At 26.3% G+C, this 18,478-nt stretch overlaps 1 protein-coding gene across 2 annotated transcripts; it reads left to right on the forward strand.

Annotated features, from left to right (window-relative positions):
- The first annotated feature begins 4,694 nt into the window (after positions 1-4,694).
- Positions 4,695-16,577, forward strand: LOC112596466 (G-protein coupled receptor Mth2-like). 2 transcript variants are annotated; one of them, XM_025342158.1, is made up of 6 exons: positions 4,695-5,238; positions 9,089-9,578; positions 12,408-12,486; positions 14,460-14,644; positions 15,667-15,832; positions 15,996-16,577. In XM_025342158.1, exons 1-6 carry the CDS (start codon positions 4,924-4,926, stop codon positions 16,372-16,374), a joined length of 1,614 nt encoding a protein of 537 aa, XP_025197943.1. In that variant the 5' UTR covers positions 4,695-4,923; the 3' UTR covers positions 16,375-16,577. The 2 variants fall into 2 exon arrangements, with proteins under 2 accessions (XP_025197943.1, XP_025197944.1); XM_025342159.1 differs by having other exon boundaries at positions 4,697-5,238; positions 16,014-16,576.
- Positions 16,578-18,478: the final 1,901 nt, after the last annotated feature.

The following is an 18,478-nucleotide window of genomic DNA, read 5'->3' on the forward strand; positions in this document are numbered from 1 at the left end:
GTTTCGCCAATAATACATATCTCTAACACTACCAGCTTTGACTGAGTTCATACTTTTAAAATATTATCATTCACACTTCGCGATAAATATGGGTAAATAACTAAATCAAGTACTTAGGTAACGAAAATAATATACTATGACATGAGTACGTGTTGTGCATTATTCAAAGCGACAATAATAAATTAATTAACCAATAACTTTAACAAGAATGTTCGTAAATTACAAATTAAATCTGTTAATACCATTGTCCATTAGTACCTACTATACCTATTCATAAATATATAAATGTCATAGAGAAGATATCAAATATAATTGCGATACTTAATAGCTCGTAAAATATATAGTTAAAGGAAATTATGTTAGCATTGCAACCTTGTCAAATAAATATTTCGGAGTTCACTTATCTTTTAATTTAATTTTTTTGAAATTATTACTTACTAACGAAGTTTATTGTAGTAATTATGTTATAGGTACATTAAATATATTATTTTATATATATAATACATAATTTTGTATATATGTAAAATTAAATAAACAAAATTTAAAAAAAAAGTCGTTGACATCGACCTCTGTGTACTGATCGTTTGATCTTTATTTTATATTTAGGTATACCTAACGAGAATTGTGTGACAAAGCGAGGGAAGTACAATTCCTATGAATACGCCATTTAACAGGACACGGTCGATTCACATCAACTTAATAATAAAACTTGAAGCGGTCCATTGGCCAATCAAGATTCTCGGCGAGAAATATGATTTCGTTACTACATTATGACTCATGATAATGCACCAGACACTCGGCTGAAAATATATTGTAGATTCCAAGGTATACATTCTCTAAAAACGTTTTATATTTTAGTAACAACCAACATTCCATTCGATAACACAGAAACGTATATCACTAAGTATCGATATTTATTGTATATATAGATAAATGAGTTAAAAACAGATTGAGAATTTATTCTCCATACTTAATGAAAACTTTTATAATGAAGATCGTATAATATTACAAAACAGCGTTGTTCGGGTGCGCCCCGTTAACTATATCTTATATTTTTATTAGCCCAATTGTGTTCGCGATAATATCGCTAATGATTTCGGTATATCCCAAATGCGTCCTAATTTTATCGCTGATAATATACTATAATGAAACTTAAAACTATATTGATCCACAACTAGACTTACCTACCTCTTTAATTACACATGGGCATATATGAGCAGTAGTAGTGAACAAACAACAAATACGTACCTATGAAAGCTTCCACTTAGAATTTAATTTGTATTTTTATACACCTCCTCTGGGCATATATTCTTTCTTAGAAACATCAAAAAGAAATTTAATTCAAACTTAATCATACATACATCTAAAAAAGTTAGATCGGTCAATAAAAAAAATTATTTAATTCATGGAAGATAAAATCAAAAAAAAATCCAAACTGGACAAATTTCTAAATTTGATAATTTGAAAATCATGGCATTGAAAAATCAACTAAACATCAATAAATAATAAATCATAAACACTATGAAATATTATGACACTCACCCAACATTTTAAAAATGGGCAGAGGTGTCATTTAAGGTTTTTTTTTGGATGTACTAAGTTTCAAACAGGCCATTTTGAAATTTCACTAGGCCATATGAAAAAAGATATACGTATATGGGCAAAATTCAGATTTCAATTATTTCCAAACATCGCATGTACCAAATTATTGCATCAATAAAAATGGGAAAAATCAATTTAAAAACTAAAATATAATAAATAATAAACATTCATAATAATTGACAGTATAAATTCAAATTAAAATACCATTTAAGAAGATTTAATTTTGAATATTATTTCAGCAGGGCGCAGGCCAATTGGCACTATTTTAGAAGTATATTGCATCATTATTTTTTATTATTTCAATTAAAATGTATTTTCTATACAAAAACTAACATATAATGCTATTATTAACAACTATATATTTATACTGTATAGTGTTGTAATACATAATATTCGTTTCTGTGACATATTTTGTTATTATAAATAAACCTACCTACATCGAATAACATATGTTCAAAAAATATTAAGCATACGTTTATTGTAAAAATATATTAACGTATACAATACTATAAGATCATACAGAATAAATTATGTCCGATGTCGAAATCCGATCGCTATCCGTTGCTTCCTGCTCGGTGATTCTGTTGGTTTCAGCCAAATCACTTGCAAATGGTCAGTCCGAAAAAGAATGCTGCAATTTTTCCGAGTCGATCATAAGGCAATATAGATTAATGCCTAATATTGCAGTGACATCTGGTGCAGATGATGCATTAAAGATACGATCGTCTTCGTCGTCGATATGGCAGGTTTGTTACCGAACGTGACAATAAGCGACTTCATCGGTCTATCAAGAAAATTATGGAGTTCAATGCCGAACATTCATATGGTGCTTGATGCAACCGAAACAACCGAATTTGAGTGCATTCTGTTGGAAGTTTTGGCTGAGATTGAAAACGGAACAACACTGGCTTGTGTGTACACTTGTTTAGATCCTGAAATAACCAGATGCAGTGCTGGAACAGAGCCCACGATAGCAACGGTCGAACTTAAAAAACATCGTTTGTTGTAGAAAAGGACAAAACAATTTTTTCGTTTCATGTTTTGCTGCGCAAAAAAAATGTATAAATTGTAATGTCCGAACTTATGATTGCGCGTATAAGTTAAAATAAAAATCAAGTAAATATATTAGGATAGTTATTGAAAATAGTATTGATTTACACAAATAAATGTCTTGTTATGTTATTTGATTGGTTTTTTTATTTGATGTATTATTATTAAATAAGGCCAACACGCATTTGTGAAAATGTTGACTTTATATTATTATATAAATAGGTATCTACTTTCACTTCTTTCAGTATTTGGTACTATTTTAAAAGTAAAGGCTAAAGGGTGCAATCGCATACCCTGATTCCCCCAAAAGACGCCCTTGAAATTGGGTGTAAGACAAAATAATTTAAAAAATAATAATAACCAAATATTTTTGGGGTATAAGCCAATTTACCTCCTCGTAGTGCACCCTGGGTAACTTTAAATGAACTGGAACGCGCAATTGGACTACGCTAAAGTATAACCTTTTTTTTCTCAAAATGCACTCGAATGAGTCAAATGACACCTTTTCCGAACGTATTTGAAACATTATACAAAGATCATTTTGGAATGCACTCGATAAATTCCCTATAAGACTGTTTTTTGACGTGTTGTTATATTTTAAAGGACTGTTATTGAAATATTTAAAAATTAATTTAAACTTTAGCGAAGAAAACCAAGATGTCAATGGACTTGGAATTTAGATAAACAAAAAAAAAGTATGTTCTCTACCTCTCTCTGTACACAAGAAATTTAAGCTTAACTAAAGAACTTAACATGTCACAGGGTAATCATAATTCATAACATTATACGTCTACAATGTCTACATGATAAAACATTTAATACAAGTTCAATTCAATCAAAATTGTTAAAATAAAAATAGGTAGGTACGCTATTCATAATTCATAAATTAAATGTACATAAAATAAAGTCAGAAAAACTTCGTATTGTATTACAAAATAAAACAGATATTATTAAATTGAATTGTTAACTGTAGTATTGTTTGCTGATAATTTTTCATTCTTATAATAAATGTAGTTTTTTTACAATATACGTAGTATAATTAAAAATATGATTTTGTGAAGGTTATACTTATTGTGATGTATGAGACTTCTCAATTTCTAAAAAAAAAAATTTGTTTAATATTATTAAAATAAAACTACGTAGCATTATAATCATTTCCTAGGAGGAGTTTCAAAGGAAACTTTTAATCTGAAGTAGTGATACTTAAAATATAATGGATATTGTTGAATCCAGGGATACCCGGAAGAGCGAATGCCACCCTTAAATTTCATTCACCCCTTCCCCGTAAAATACAACTGTCAACAAAACGTTTTTATTGAATATACAATACTCATCAAGATTTTGTTATCTTTTATTATTATTAAGCAATGAATCACTTACACATCTTACATCGAATTGCTTAAAATTTTTCTGATCGTGTTCAATAAAATATAATTCATTTTTATCGATGTTACAACTTTCAATAATGTGCACCCACTATAGTTACCAAAATTAAGAATACGAGACATATTGTAGGATATTGTATGAAAATAAGACGTATTGAAGGCGAAAAAGACTCACCTCGGGAGTTCATCAAAAAGGCGTAATCAATTTGTATGCGAAGCTTGATTTAAAAAATAAAAAATAAATTATCACCTTTTTTATTTGTATAAAATAAATAATATGTGCTCAGTGTATCAATTTCGAATGCACTGAATGAATATTGAATTGTGATTGTACAATTTATTTTATTAAAATGTATGACAAATTAAAAAAAAAAATAAAGCGAGCCCACTTAAAAACAAAAACATAAAGAAAATTGTTTGAATTCAACACTTGCTGATAATAAAAATATTAGAGAACAAATATTATTACGATATCGTTGTTCTATACGTGGAGCCCGAAGACGATATTATTATTATTTCGCTATAATATAATATTATTATCATTAGGTAGGTACTACACAAACGAAACGTTTTGTGTTGCTAATGGCTATCGTAGCAGCAATACGTATTGCGCACATTACACACAAACACACACACACACCCGACAGTTTTCGTCCTCGGTTGCGGCCCGCAGTCTCGGTGAACGCTCAACAGGCACGGAGACGTACACTGCAGATTGCAGTACTGCAGTCGTATCGCACGCGTCACGGCCGATAGACCCGACACGTGTGTGCAGTAAAAAAAACCGTTCTATGTTTAAATTGTATTGTTTACCGTTTTCGTTTTCTTTTCCGTTTACACCGCCGACGACGTTGTAAAAATCGTCGGCGGCACACACTCGCGCGAGATGGGCCGTCCGCCGTTCGCGTGGCTGCCGACGCTGCTTTTGCTGCGGACCGCGGCCTTTGCTGACAATCCGTGTCCGATGAACGTTTCGCAACCGGCACCCGACAACGCTTACCAGGTGAACGACGTACTGTGGGCTGGGCAACCGGAAAAACCGTATCCGCCGGCCGCGTACCGTACGATTCCGGGCGTCGGTTTCGTCCTGTGCACGTGCGAAATAGGACCGTGTGTCCGCAAGTGCTGCGCGCCGAACGCTGCGTACGTGAATTCGAAATGCAAGCCACTGAACGAGTCGGACCATGTCGCCAAGTTCGAGGTAGGGGCACCGTGATTGATTAAGAGTTTAAGACCCTAATGACTGTTTTATGCAACACGACCAAATGAGTTTTCTTATTTTTTGACCGTATACTGGGCAGGCATTTCCGGAATATCTTAAGTTCTTTGTTGTTGTGCGAGTCATTATTGAATAATTTCCATAAAACGTAGCGGCGTAATACTGTAGAAGGCATCACTTGACCCCCTAAAATGTTAGTGGGGGAAAATATATCATCCCCCCCCCATCAATCGCATAGATAAGCCAATAGTAAAAATTTTTAAATCTTCTAAGATAAAGGAACGATGCAATACATATTTTATAAGATAAAATATTTTATTTCTTGTTTCTCCTGTTGTATAATAATATGATGACCTCACATTACCCAAGTTACAAAATTAACTAACAAAAAAAAAAATTACCCATATTTTTATTTTATAAACTTTGATTTCAAGATTATCATCATATTATTTTAGAAACAAATTGTAGCATGTTTTTGTATGAACTCTACTTATTATATTTTACTATAACGGGTACTTACGATTTGTTTTTTACCCATTAGTTGAGCTTCAAGACTTATGTAAAACAACACTATTAGATTATAGTTTCAATTTAAAAGATAAATTATTTCCCCCCTCTAGTTATTTACCTAGTTACGCCATTTGTAAAACGTTAGTTGTGATCCTAACTCCTATGCAACGCTATCGTCTCCGTTCCAAGTTGTAAGAACAAAAACGTTTATTATTCTATAATAGAACTGATGGCGATGTGTTGATGTAGTAGACAACTGCGCAATCCTATAATATTACACTATTAATCTTAAGTAAATAGTGAATAGTTGTATCAAAATCTTGTTTTATCGATCAAATTTAGATCATCCGCCTCAGACCTCAGTGCTGGGCCAAGACTAAATCGTCTATACCTGGACTTTACTATCCCATATATGCACAACAGACTGCAAACCGTCCATTCAAATTTGTGTTTTTGTAGACCGCTTTCCAAACACACGGACTGTTATAATAATAAAACATAGGTTCCTTTCTATTTTCATGTGACTCGAAAAAATAAAATTTTCCCGAACGATATTGATTATTTCCTGTTAAGACTGAAAATCGAATGATTCCTGGCATAGAAAACATCCAATAGAAAGAAGCATCACGAATTGGCAGGCAGCACCCATTACACAATTCTCGGTTTTGTGTTGTAAACTTTTAAAAGAATAACTGCTGTTATTCCATTGACTATTTATTTTGTTTATAACATCATAACATTAATACAATATTATAATTTATCATGTATGATTATTTATTACAATTTACATTACTGCACATCGCGCTGTTCGAATGTCATCGAAACTAGTTTGGTCGTGGCTTTCTACATTTTGCACGTTCTGATTAATAGCGTGTTTTCCCACATTGATATTTCGTCGAAGTAAATATTATATATGTTATATCATTGTTTATAACAGTCTAGACCTCCTCATGGATTAAAATATTACAAAAATCGATTTATTTTGTTAATGCCAGAATCTCCCACAAATAACAATACATACGTAATACATGTACACTGAAACTGATATAAAATATAAATTACAAATGCATATTATCATAAGTCCGGCCGGCCGGCTGGTTATAATGTGTTCAATGTTGCCCGGTGCTTTTTGTTTGTGCGATAAAAATTGAATTAAACCATTTTATTTACGACAACTATTCTGTCCTACGATATTATAAATTATCATATTTTCGCGTAACTGTGTAAGGCGTAAGCTATTCGTAATAATAACTATGTTTCCATGGTTTGTAATTATCTGTTTTGATGTCTCTGTTGAAGATTTTACGTAGGTGTAGTATCACATAGCCCAACGATTTCTATTACGTAAACTTAATATTATGCAATATGTGAAAACTAAAAGATAATATTATAACGTGTCTACAAGTATACGGTGCAAATGCATTAAATAGTTTCAATACATTTTTAACTACTGACCAATGGGCCATAGGCATACTTGTATATTTCATGGAAGGTTCCGAGACACATTAAAATGTGTTTTCCGTATCTATATAATACTTCACAGTTCACACATCAGTACGTTGATATTCATAAATCATAATAAACAACATCATTGGTTTAGCTCAGAAATTATATTAATTATCATAGTTGAATATATTATATGACAATTGCGTATCTAATTCAATTTTTAAAAATTAAAAACAATACCTAAATAAATGTTTAAGCTAAATATTCAATAATTGTGTATTATTTTGTCCTTGGTTTATGTTTATGTTCTAAAATAACATACAAGTACTGAAATACCTAGTTGAGTATTTATAAATATTCTACTATTGTATAGGTACATGTATACAATTAATATGAGTGATAATCCCTAATCAAGAAGCTAAACTTTATCAAAATATAAACTTAATCTATTAGTTTTCTAATAACTTTTTCTTCAAAAATGTCTGGTTTTTATGTGTATCGTAATAATAAACACATCTTAGAGGTTCATCGACCCAAAATTTGGTTAGATATAATTCTTTAATGGATAACATAGTTAATTTACATTTCATTTTGGACCACAGATTCATAATTACTGAATTACCATAATATTTTACTGGACTTCAAAAGTAATAAACATTGAATAATTTTGTTCATGATACATTAATACCTATGACCTACGCTTAAAACGTAATTATATAATTATATACATCCTCAGTTATAACTCATTATTTTATAAGTATAGTCTAAAATAATCATATATATGCAAATTTATTTTTTTTATATAGTTACGAGTTTACGACTAGCTATGGAAGCGATAAGAACACTTTGTTATAAGAGATTAACGAAAATTCATTTTTTTAGTTATTTATGATAAATAAAAAAAAACAATTTAACGTAGGTAGTAAAAATAGACAATAATGAGATGCTGAATTGATGAATAATGTTTAATAATATACCAACTTTAAATAAAAATAAATATCAGCTAATACTTGTGTACAATTAGTTCTGCTAGATTTTATGTGTAAGTACTTAATACATATAGTTTTATGTTCATTCATAATATACATTTTTTCAAGATTAATTCTATATTATTAATCCTATTCAACACGCCAACATTGATTAATATATTCATCACACAAATGTTTAATTTATTTAAACTGTATAAATTTATTATTGTTAATAAAAATAATAGTTTTTATATTAAATTATACAATATATTGTAAACAAAAATAATTAATTATGACCTTTATAAAATCCACACAATTAATTTTTATTATATATTATATATTATATAAACTGATTAAGTCTTTAATTAAAATGTAACTAAGATTATATTTACTTATTTACTTTATTGGTATATGTATACAGTACTTTGTATAGACTATAGAGTATAGGATGTACATTATGTTTTTTTAAATATAATGTAATACAATTTTGAACTATCTTTTTTTAAAAAATTTTGACTTAATATTGGCGATGTAAGCCTTTTTCCGTGACTGCTATGTCTTTCCAATGTTCTCTATATTCATCATATTTTTTTAAGTTTTTTGCTTTGAAAGTTGGATTAGTTCAACAAAACACTAGTCCTGAAGTACGCGATCACGCTTTTTTGGTCGTACCTAGAGTTACTTTCTGTGGCATCCAATCTTTCTTCGTAATTACCACTATATCCTGTTGAATATCTAATTTATTGAGGTAAATAGGTCATCAATGGTTCAACGTTTATACTCATTGACGCCCAACTATATTATTAAAAAATCTTTTAATTTTATTTTATACTTGCATACAATTTTTAAATTAAGTCAAAAAATAATAAAAGTTTTAGACTTGAGAATTAATTTAGTTTTTATTATAGGTTCCGAAATTAATGAATGCAAGCGGGACGGTTGATGTATATGAGACGAGCGTGTTTCATATAGTCCATGGAAAACCGGCATGTGCTAAAAAATATAAATTGGTTCCATCAGTGGAGGAAAATGATCATTTCTTAGTATCTGGTGCGGGATGGTTGCTGAATGAATCGAAAACTGTTATTGCTGCACCGAATCGATTTTGTTTGGAGCAATTTTCTGATTTAAATTATCAAATTTTAGCAATTGTTTGTTCTCCGGAAATATCGGAGAGTCCACAGGGAGGTGTTAGTATAATTTATACGATCGGCATGATGCTGTCACTACCATTTTTGTTTTCAACGTTCCTCGTTTATGCGCTTATCAGAGACTTACAAAATTTGCATGGAAAGTCTTTAATGTGTCATGTAGCAACGCTATTGGTGGCCTACACCAGTCTAATAATTGTTCAATTTATTACTAATAGCGTTGTTAAAGAATGGTGCGTTTTTTTAGGTAAGTAAATATATATATATATATATATATATATATATTTTAATTATACTTTGGTATAATTATATACCTGAAATATATTTTTATACTAATGTCAACATTTTAAATTTATGATATAAATATAACCAGTAAATAAATTAAATAATTTATTCATTAAAATAATTTTAAACAACACATTATATGTCATATTTTATTACACATTTTTGGTTAACACAATAAACTACCATTATTATGTTATAATATAATATGTTCTAAGAACAATAATATTATTCATTATTCTATATTAACACGCAAATACGTAATAATAATTCTAATATGGTGATAAAATAATACTCGGACAAATATATGTATCTACATTGAATTAAACGACTTTTTATGACTGAAAAATCCACTTATAATATTAATTAATTAAGCAAAATTTACCAACACTTTTTCATCTGTTTTAAAATCATAATTTTTAGAAAATATATAGTTCAAGGTTATAAGCTGGCCAAGCTAATAATCTATATTATAGATTTACTTAACTCTTTTAAGTATTATAAATACGGTTTATTTAACATATATTTATTCTATGTAAAAAGATACTTTAGAATAAATGTCAAAATAGCTATTAATACACTTTGAATCTTTAAAAAATTAATTAAAATACAATTAAGTTAAAATAAATTATTGCGTACAAAAATTAACTTATATTTTTTTAGCTCATTTATCGCTTATCAGTAGGTAATAGTTATAGGTATAGGTATTTTTATTTTATTTATTTAGTTTTTTTTTGTTCAGTTAATGTAAGTTTAATTTATAAAATCTAAAATATTAGTTAAGCAATCTGTAGGACTTTAATTAAAATCATTATTTTAATATTATCTTGATAAAAAATATAGTTTTTAGTTGAAAACATAATACCTAAGTTTGAAAATGTATTTGTTGATACTAAAACTAGACAGAAAAATGTAGCTTTCCAGGAACTTAAATATTAAGGTGTGAAAATGTTAAGGCTATTATTGTTTTTTTTTTTTTTTAAACAATAGTTTAAAGCTCCATGTACACCAAGGTCTAATACGCGGTACACATCATCATTAACCGTTTGACAACAATAAGATGATTTTCAGTTTATTTTCAAAATACACATAATTATTTTATTTTAACGAATATATATATATATTATATAATTAATTAATTTTCTAAGTCGTAAAAATTTTAATGTTTAATTTTAGTTTCAAACGTTTGATAGAAAGAACTTAAGTTATTATAAAATTATTGAAGTACGCAAAACTAAACATTTCTAGTTAATAAATTAAAATAGACCAAATATGTGTTCATTAATTAATTAGAAACAAACAATAAAATATTCATTTATGTGTTTGAGTTATTTAATGTTTTATTTTAGGACTAACTAAATTCCATATAAACAATAGAAATACAATCAAAAAATCTAATATAAATTCTAATGGCTCTTTAATAAAAATTATCGAGACAAAATCGTGTTAAAAAATTTAATTTGAAATGTAAAAACTAGGAGGTGTGAGTTGTTGTCATACTGGCACTAAATAACTGATGATTAATGCAAAGCAGAAGTTGTTTTGTACAAAGTACGTTGTTTCTTTTTCGGAGCTATAGTAAAAGTAAATAAACCTGGACGATAAATTCAAGATTTTCCATACAATTGTAATCTAAAATCGAATTTGTTCGATTCAATATTTTAATTATATAATCTATTGAATTATATATTTTACTTTAATTTTGGCTAAAATTTATTAATTCGTCTGTTTCACTTCGTTTTATTCTCGCAGTCGGCCATACATCTGCGCTGTCGTGCTGATATATGATTATAAAATATGTATACTCAAATTTAGTGATAATACCAATTGATACAATCAACTGGTTGCTTGAGAAGTTGCAAATTCGTACAAATGTTTCCATTAAATGTTGGTACACTTCCTACACACGTGTAGTAGTAAATGCTATTGCCTCAAATGAATAATAATGTGTAGGTATAGGCACGTTTTTAAAATAAAATTATTTTAAATTAATTTCCAAAATTTAATGAAATAATAATTATTGTTTGAATTGTATAATATTTAATTTAATCACACACAATTTTAATAACGTAGTTTTAAAAATCTGATTTTTAGAATTTTTATATGTATTTTAAGACTACAATTTTAAAATCTTGACATATTTTGTACTATTTAAGGAGTTTTTTTTTTTAAATGAAAACTCCTCTTTTTTACTGTAAATCATTTATTGGACAATTTTCCAAAAAATTTTGACGTGTCTATCAAAATTAAAATTATAATAAATAGTTTGTTAGTAATTTAAATTTGTATACTAAGGATATTATTGGTTCATTATTATGGGTTTGGGAGATATGTGAACTATTACGATTTTAAAATTTTGATGATTATGATAATTTATCAATATTCAACATGGTATGTAATCCGTAAAAGTGGCACTACTGGTATTAGTATCCACCTCTATAACTATATTTTATAATTTTGTACAAATACAAAAGTTCTTAAAAATTCTTATTCTTAATATAAACATTAGTAAGTACTGGGAAATAACTCGTTCGCATTTAAATTGGTGCATCAACATTTAAAAAAAAAAATAAAATATTCACTATGTAAGGGAAAGGGGATTCTCATTTAAAAACAGAAGTTTGTATTACCACATGACGTATTAAGTAATAAAAATTATCTTATGGATTTAAAATATGGTTTTTAAGTTTATTTAAAAATCTTAAGAATCAGAATTATATATTAATCATAATACTTTATGAATCACTCAGTATATAATATACTATTAATGAAATGTGGTTTTTATTTGTTTCAGCGTATACCGTTCAATTCTCATTTTTGGCAAGTTTTTTCTGGCTTAATGTTATGTGTTTTGATCTATGGTGGACTTTCAGGTAAATAAAATATTATATATTGAATATTGAGTGTTAGGTCGTACTGATTTCTTCAATATAACAATCCTTCAGACAACAGCTAAGAAATAACCTTATCTTTGTCTGTATTCTTGCGTTATTTAGGTTTGTTCTACAGTCTACACCGCTACTATATTATATATTATAATTATCTATATGATCTGTACTATCGTCTATTATTATTATTATTATCATACTTTATTTTTTTTTTCCTTTTCTTATTTTAAATATAGCCGATAGTCATGTATGGTTATTGGTTATATTAAGTTCTTGACTATTATAGACTATATAGTTATAGATAGCCGAAACAATCGAAAATCTATCTTTGATTATTATAGTTGTCAGTGTTGAAAAATCTCCGAGTATTAGTATGCCAATATATATTTTTAATAAAAAACGAATCTTGAAAAAAATGTACAATCACGATGATGATGCTGTTAATTGATGATATTTTTGTTGTAAAATAATATTATAAACATATTGTTTAAATAACACGAGCAAAAATTAATTGGTTTTTAATTTTATTTATGATAAAATGTACGATACTCTGTTTGATTTAGTCGACGGTTCGCTGTATTTCGTAAACAACTTGTACTTACCATGTCAGCCTATATTTTATTATTTACATATTGTATATATAAGATGTACGTGTTTTTATTTATCGAAAAAAAAATTTCTTTATCGTAAACATTTAATTATTTTAACTAGGTATATACAAATATCTACACTTTATTTATCATTTAATTCATTAAATGTTGATAAGTGGCCAAAAGTATAAAGCTTTAACAGCGAAATAAACTGTCAATATGTGTAATTTAATTGAAATTTGAATTTCGATACAGTATATAGTTTTACCCTTTACCCATATCAGTCTTATAATAATTACTTAATATAATATTTAATATAATTACTGATATATGATTTACTATCAATATATTATGACTATAATTTCCTACGTTTTTAGGAAATGAAACAAAATGCTCTTTTATTTTTAAATTGAAAACTTACCAATAAAGTTTTTATATATTTTAATGTATAATTAAAACTTAGTAAATCGATACGGTTTATCACGGTAAAATATTTTATTTTTAGTAATGAAATAAAATTAACGATATTAACATTATTATCTACTAACAATTCAATACATTTTTGGTTTGATGTACATTATTTACATTCGTTTCAATATTTAAAAAGTTAAAATTAAATGTTTTATTATAGTTTGATATATTAGAGGAAAGTATAGTTAATTTCTATTATTCGTAATAAATTCTATAAAAATATAGAATTCATTATAATATTGTATTTAATATACTACTGGTTAAATGGATGCCAATTTATTATACACAATATATTGCATCACCACTAGTTAGATGCTATCTAAATTTAAAACTCATAGGGTTGTAAATTATTAATATTTTCAATAAAAGAGTATACTGAATATACATGCCATCACAAGGTAAAAATATGTACGTATATTATTAACTTTATAGAGTTCCCTCCATAATACTACGCAATACTAAACACCTAAAAATAATACACTTATATCGTCAAAAAAAAAAAAAAAAAAATTAACAAAAAACGTAATTTAGTTGTATATAAACAATTCTACTTATTAAAATGTTAATTTTCACACGACAACCCATGTACAATATTAATCGTATTTTAGTTTTAACGTAATAAAAATAACATTAAAATTTAAAGTATTTATATACTAAAAATAAAATAAAAACATTTTATACTGAAATATACTTTTTAATTTTTTGTCAAATTTAATCAGTATTACCAATTTTGAAAAAAAAAAACAAGGTTATAAATTATAATAATGTATTAAATTCAATATTAATTAAGAATAGACATTTAAATAAACGGCAAGAAATAGTGTTTTGGTTATAAGTAGTAAAATAGATACGTATACTTTTTAAATTATTTAATTTGTTTATGTATTTCATTTTCAGTGGATTTAGACCATTAAGAGGAAATTTAAAAGAACATGAGGCGAAAAAGTTTATTGTCTACTCTATTTATGCTTGGGGATGTACCTCATTTATCTCAATAATTACATTTGGTATGGAGGAATTACCATATTTACCATCTGGTGCAATTCGTCCGGGATTCGGAAATAAGAGCTGTTGGTTTGGTTGTAAGTATTTTTTATGAAAGTTGTTTGTTTTTAAATAAAGTTAAATTCTATACAAAAGATTTTAATCGAAGTCATAGTATTTGAGAAATTACTGTTATTTATTACTTCTTATATATTAATATTTTATAATAATTTCTAGTTTTAACAAAGTAATTACTTTAAATATATGCAGTTATTGTAAGTAGTTGGTGTATAATAAAATATATATTACAATTAGTAATTATTAGTTCTTATTAGAGTTTGGATTAAAAATTAACGTAAATATATATTATAGTATAAATAGACAAGTATATTTAATTAAGTTTATATACATTTGAAAAGAATAAATTTTATTAGTCTTTTTTTGTTGTAAATAATAATAACCGTTTTCTTTTTATATTTGACCTATTTACATTAAAAATTGATAAGAGCTCGCAAAATGCAATGTTTTAAAATAATAAACTAGAGAGTAAATATCCATTATCAATATTGCTCTCATGTACATTTTGATAAAGTCATTTTTAACATTGACTTTTAAGAATTAAAGAATCATCAGTCACCACTCACCACACAACTGTTTTTAAGGGGTGTGATATAGGCAATTTATATGTAATTTAAGAAAATACAAAATTTTAAATTTTACTTTCGAATAGTAAATTACTATTAGTAATTCAAGGTAACTTAAAAATTGTCTCATGATATCATTACCATTTACATAAATAGATTACGTTATTACTAATTATAAAATTAAAACGAAAAAGCGGTTTCTTATGGAATAAAAACAAAAAAATCGAATATTTACTACAATAAAAAAGAAAACTTGAACTAAGTTCATCTAGAGTATGATACACTCAGCATTATCTAATTCATACATACTTTTTTTTAACAGATACTAAAATAAAATAAAAAACAAGTAAAGAGAATACCTTTATCAAATTAAGACACGACTATTAAAATTGTACAGAATTATAACATTAAAAAAATAAATAAATAAATAATCAGACATATAATGTTATTTAATTATTCATAAATTTATATTTTAGCAAATTCAGCCATGCTGTTATATTTTTATGGTCCTATCGCTACTCTATTGTTAAGTAATTTGTTGATGTTTATACACACAGCAATAATGATTGTCAAACATATGAGGGATGCTAAAGTACTTAGAGGATCTGAAAGTCAAAAGAATGTGGACCATGAAAAGCGAAGGTAAATACTAAAAATTGTATCTATATTATTAACAATGACGTTATTTATAAAATTGGTAGTTTTATAGAATAGCAATTAAAATTATGATAATTTACCTGATGAATTTGATAAAAATAAAATTTATACCCATTAAATTAGTTGAACAAACTATACTTGAAATTAGAAATGTATTATGTTTCAGATTTATGTTGTACTTGAAATTATTCATCGTCATGGGTGTTAATTGGTTAATGGAAATTATATCATGGGCATTAGGTTCAGATGGTCCTGCAATTTTGTGGTACATCACAGACATTGGGAACTGTTTGCAAGGGGTGTTGATTTTTTTAATTTTTGTGTGTAAAAAACGTGTATTAAATTTATTAAACAAAAAGCTTTGTCCACAATTACAACTTTTTAAGACATCTAATGTATCTACTAGAACCACCAATAGCACCGTCTCTAGGACTAGCTCCAATGTAAAAAATAAAGACGCAGTTGAAATGTCCACTAGAAGTTCAAGCAATTCAACTAATAATCAATTGCACGACTTTAAAGCTTAACAAAAGTGTAATAAAAATAAAATAAACTTAAATTCAATTTCCTTATACTAAATTTAAAATTTGATTGTTATTTAAATTTATGCTTTTGACCACGATTTGTATTTTGATTAGAATTGAGTTTTTTGTTTTGAATTCTACTCCATGTTAGTTCCAAAATATAGTCTCATAATAAATACACTATTTTTAAATTATGCTTTGTTAGTTAGTAACATGTATAATTTACATATAAACGTAATGTATTTTTAATATTAAGTATATTAGGAGATTTTTAATAATTATTATTAATCTACTTTTTTAATGTATAATTTTACTAGTCATTTATAAATCATAAAGAGTACTAAAATTATATTAGTATTAAATAAATTATTATTTATTGACAATTGTGTATATTTACTTATCAATTTGAATTAGTTATCCATATTACATACCCACCTATTATAATAATTAATTGAATAATAATTATTTGATGAAATATTTTTTAACCTAGGAATAATTTAAAATATTTAGATGTTTTATTATAAAAGATTTCCATATTTTAACATTTATAATTAAAACTGACAAATAGAAAAACAGTACCAAAGATTTTTTTTAAGAGGATCTCCAACAGTACCATAAACATAAACATAAATTAATAATCTAGTTAATAAAAATTATTTACACAAATTTACTATGAAATTATGTAAACTATATAATTGTTTATTAAATTATTATTATTAAAACAAAATTTTATTTTATTTTCAATGAATGATGTATTTTTTTTTATTTGTGTATCATTACTTATAGCCTTTAGAGTTTAGGGTGATAAAATGCTTTGATTTTCAAATTTAAAGATGATTTCTAGTAGTAATTATTATTGGATTTAGCCGGTACTTGGTTATAGTCATTTTCCTTTAATAATTTTTTATTAGGTTTATCAATAAAACTTAAACATAAATTATTGTTTATGAATTTTTAACAATTCTATTTTTATTTTTTTATTTTTGTTTTATAGGATATCTCAACAAAAAATAAATATTAATTTAAAGAAAAAAATATTAGAGAAATTTATGATTATTTTAATATTTGGAGGGAAATGAATACAATTTTAGTCCAAAAAAATATTAGGAAGAAAACAAATTATTCCACAACTTAAAATTAACAACTCCTAGTACTTTCCAATACAACTGAAATTTTACGCTAAACCAGTTTTTAATATAATTGATTTTGTTTTTTATTATTTGTTTACTTACTCAATTTAAAAATGAATAACTATAAATACTTGAAATATTAACATTTTTATATAAGCATTTCTTGTTCATGGAATACTTTTCAAAATGTTTCGACAATCTAAGTGATTTATTAGACATTTTTGATTTTTTATGTCGATGAACTTTTTTTTACCTGGTCAAAAATCTTGAAATATAATATAAATTTTTCTCATAAGTAGGCTTGCCACATTTTGAAATCCCCAGGTTGAAACATGTGACTTTTTTTATGTAACACTTAATGCACTCGCTAAGCGACAGATGAACCTAAAAACCATGCCAATTAGATTTAATCATTTAGATAACATAATATAAGATTATCATATAATGATACAGTGTATAAAATTATTCAGTTTTATTTCTAAATAATAAAATAAACATTATTTTCTCTCAGTTTCTATTAACCAGAACAAACTAAATGACAGACCAGGATATGCTGTTAAAACTGGTACTAATGGCAAGCCTACTCAATACTCATAAGAAGTTAATAAGTTAATATTCTATACAAGCAATTTATTTTTTTCATAGACACCTGAAGTTTAAATTAAGATATTTAAACGAAAAATAACAATTTTAGTTATTTTGTTGTGATATAAAAATATTAATCATAGATACTTGAAACTTTTAATAAATATTATATTTTATACACATAATAACATTTTCAAATGGAATGTTTTTGGCAACAATTAATTCAATCTACTGTATTACTAATAGTAAAATAAGTTACTTTAATATAAATATAAATATATTTTAATATACACTTAGTAATATAAGCTGGCGTCTGTCTACATTCAAATTCATTTTTGGTAAGCAATGATTTATCATTGAATTCAAATTTAACCTAATTTAAAACCTAAATC

The sequence above is a fragment of the Melanaphis sacchari genome, unplaced genomic scaffold (genome assembly GCF_002803265.2).
Source record: "Melanaphis sacchari strain LSU unplaced genomic scaffold, SCAv2.0 Contig31_pilon_pilon, whole genome shotgun sequence".
NCBI classification, from domain to species: Eukaryota; Metazoa; Arthropoda; class Insecta; order Hemiptera; family Aphididae; genus Melanaphis; species Melanaphis sacchari.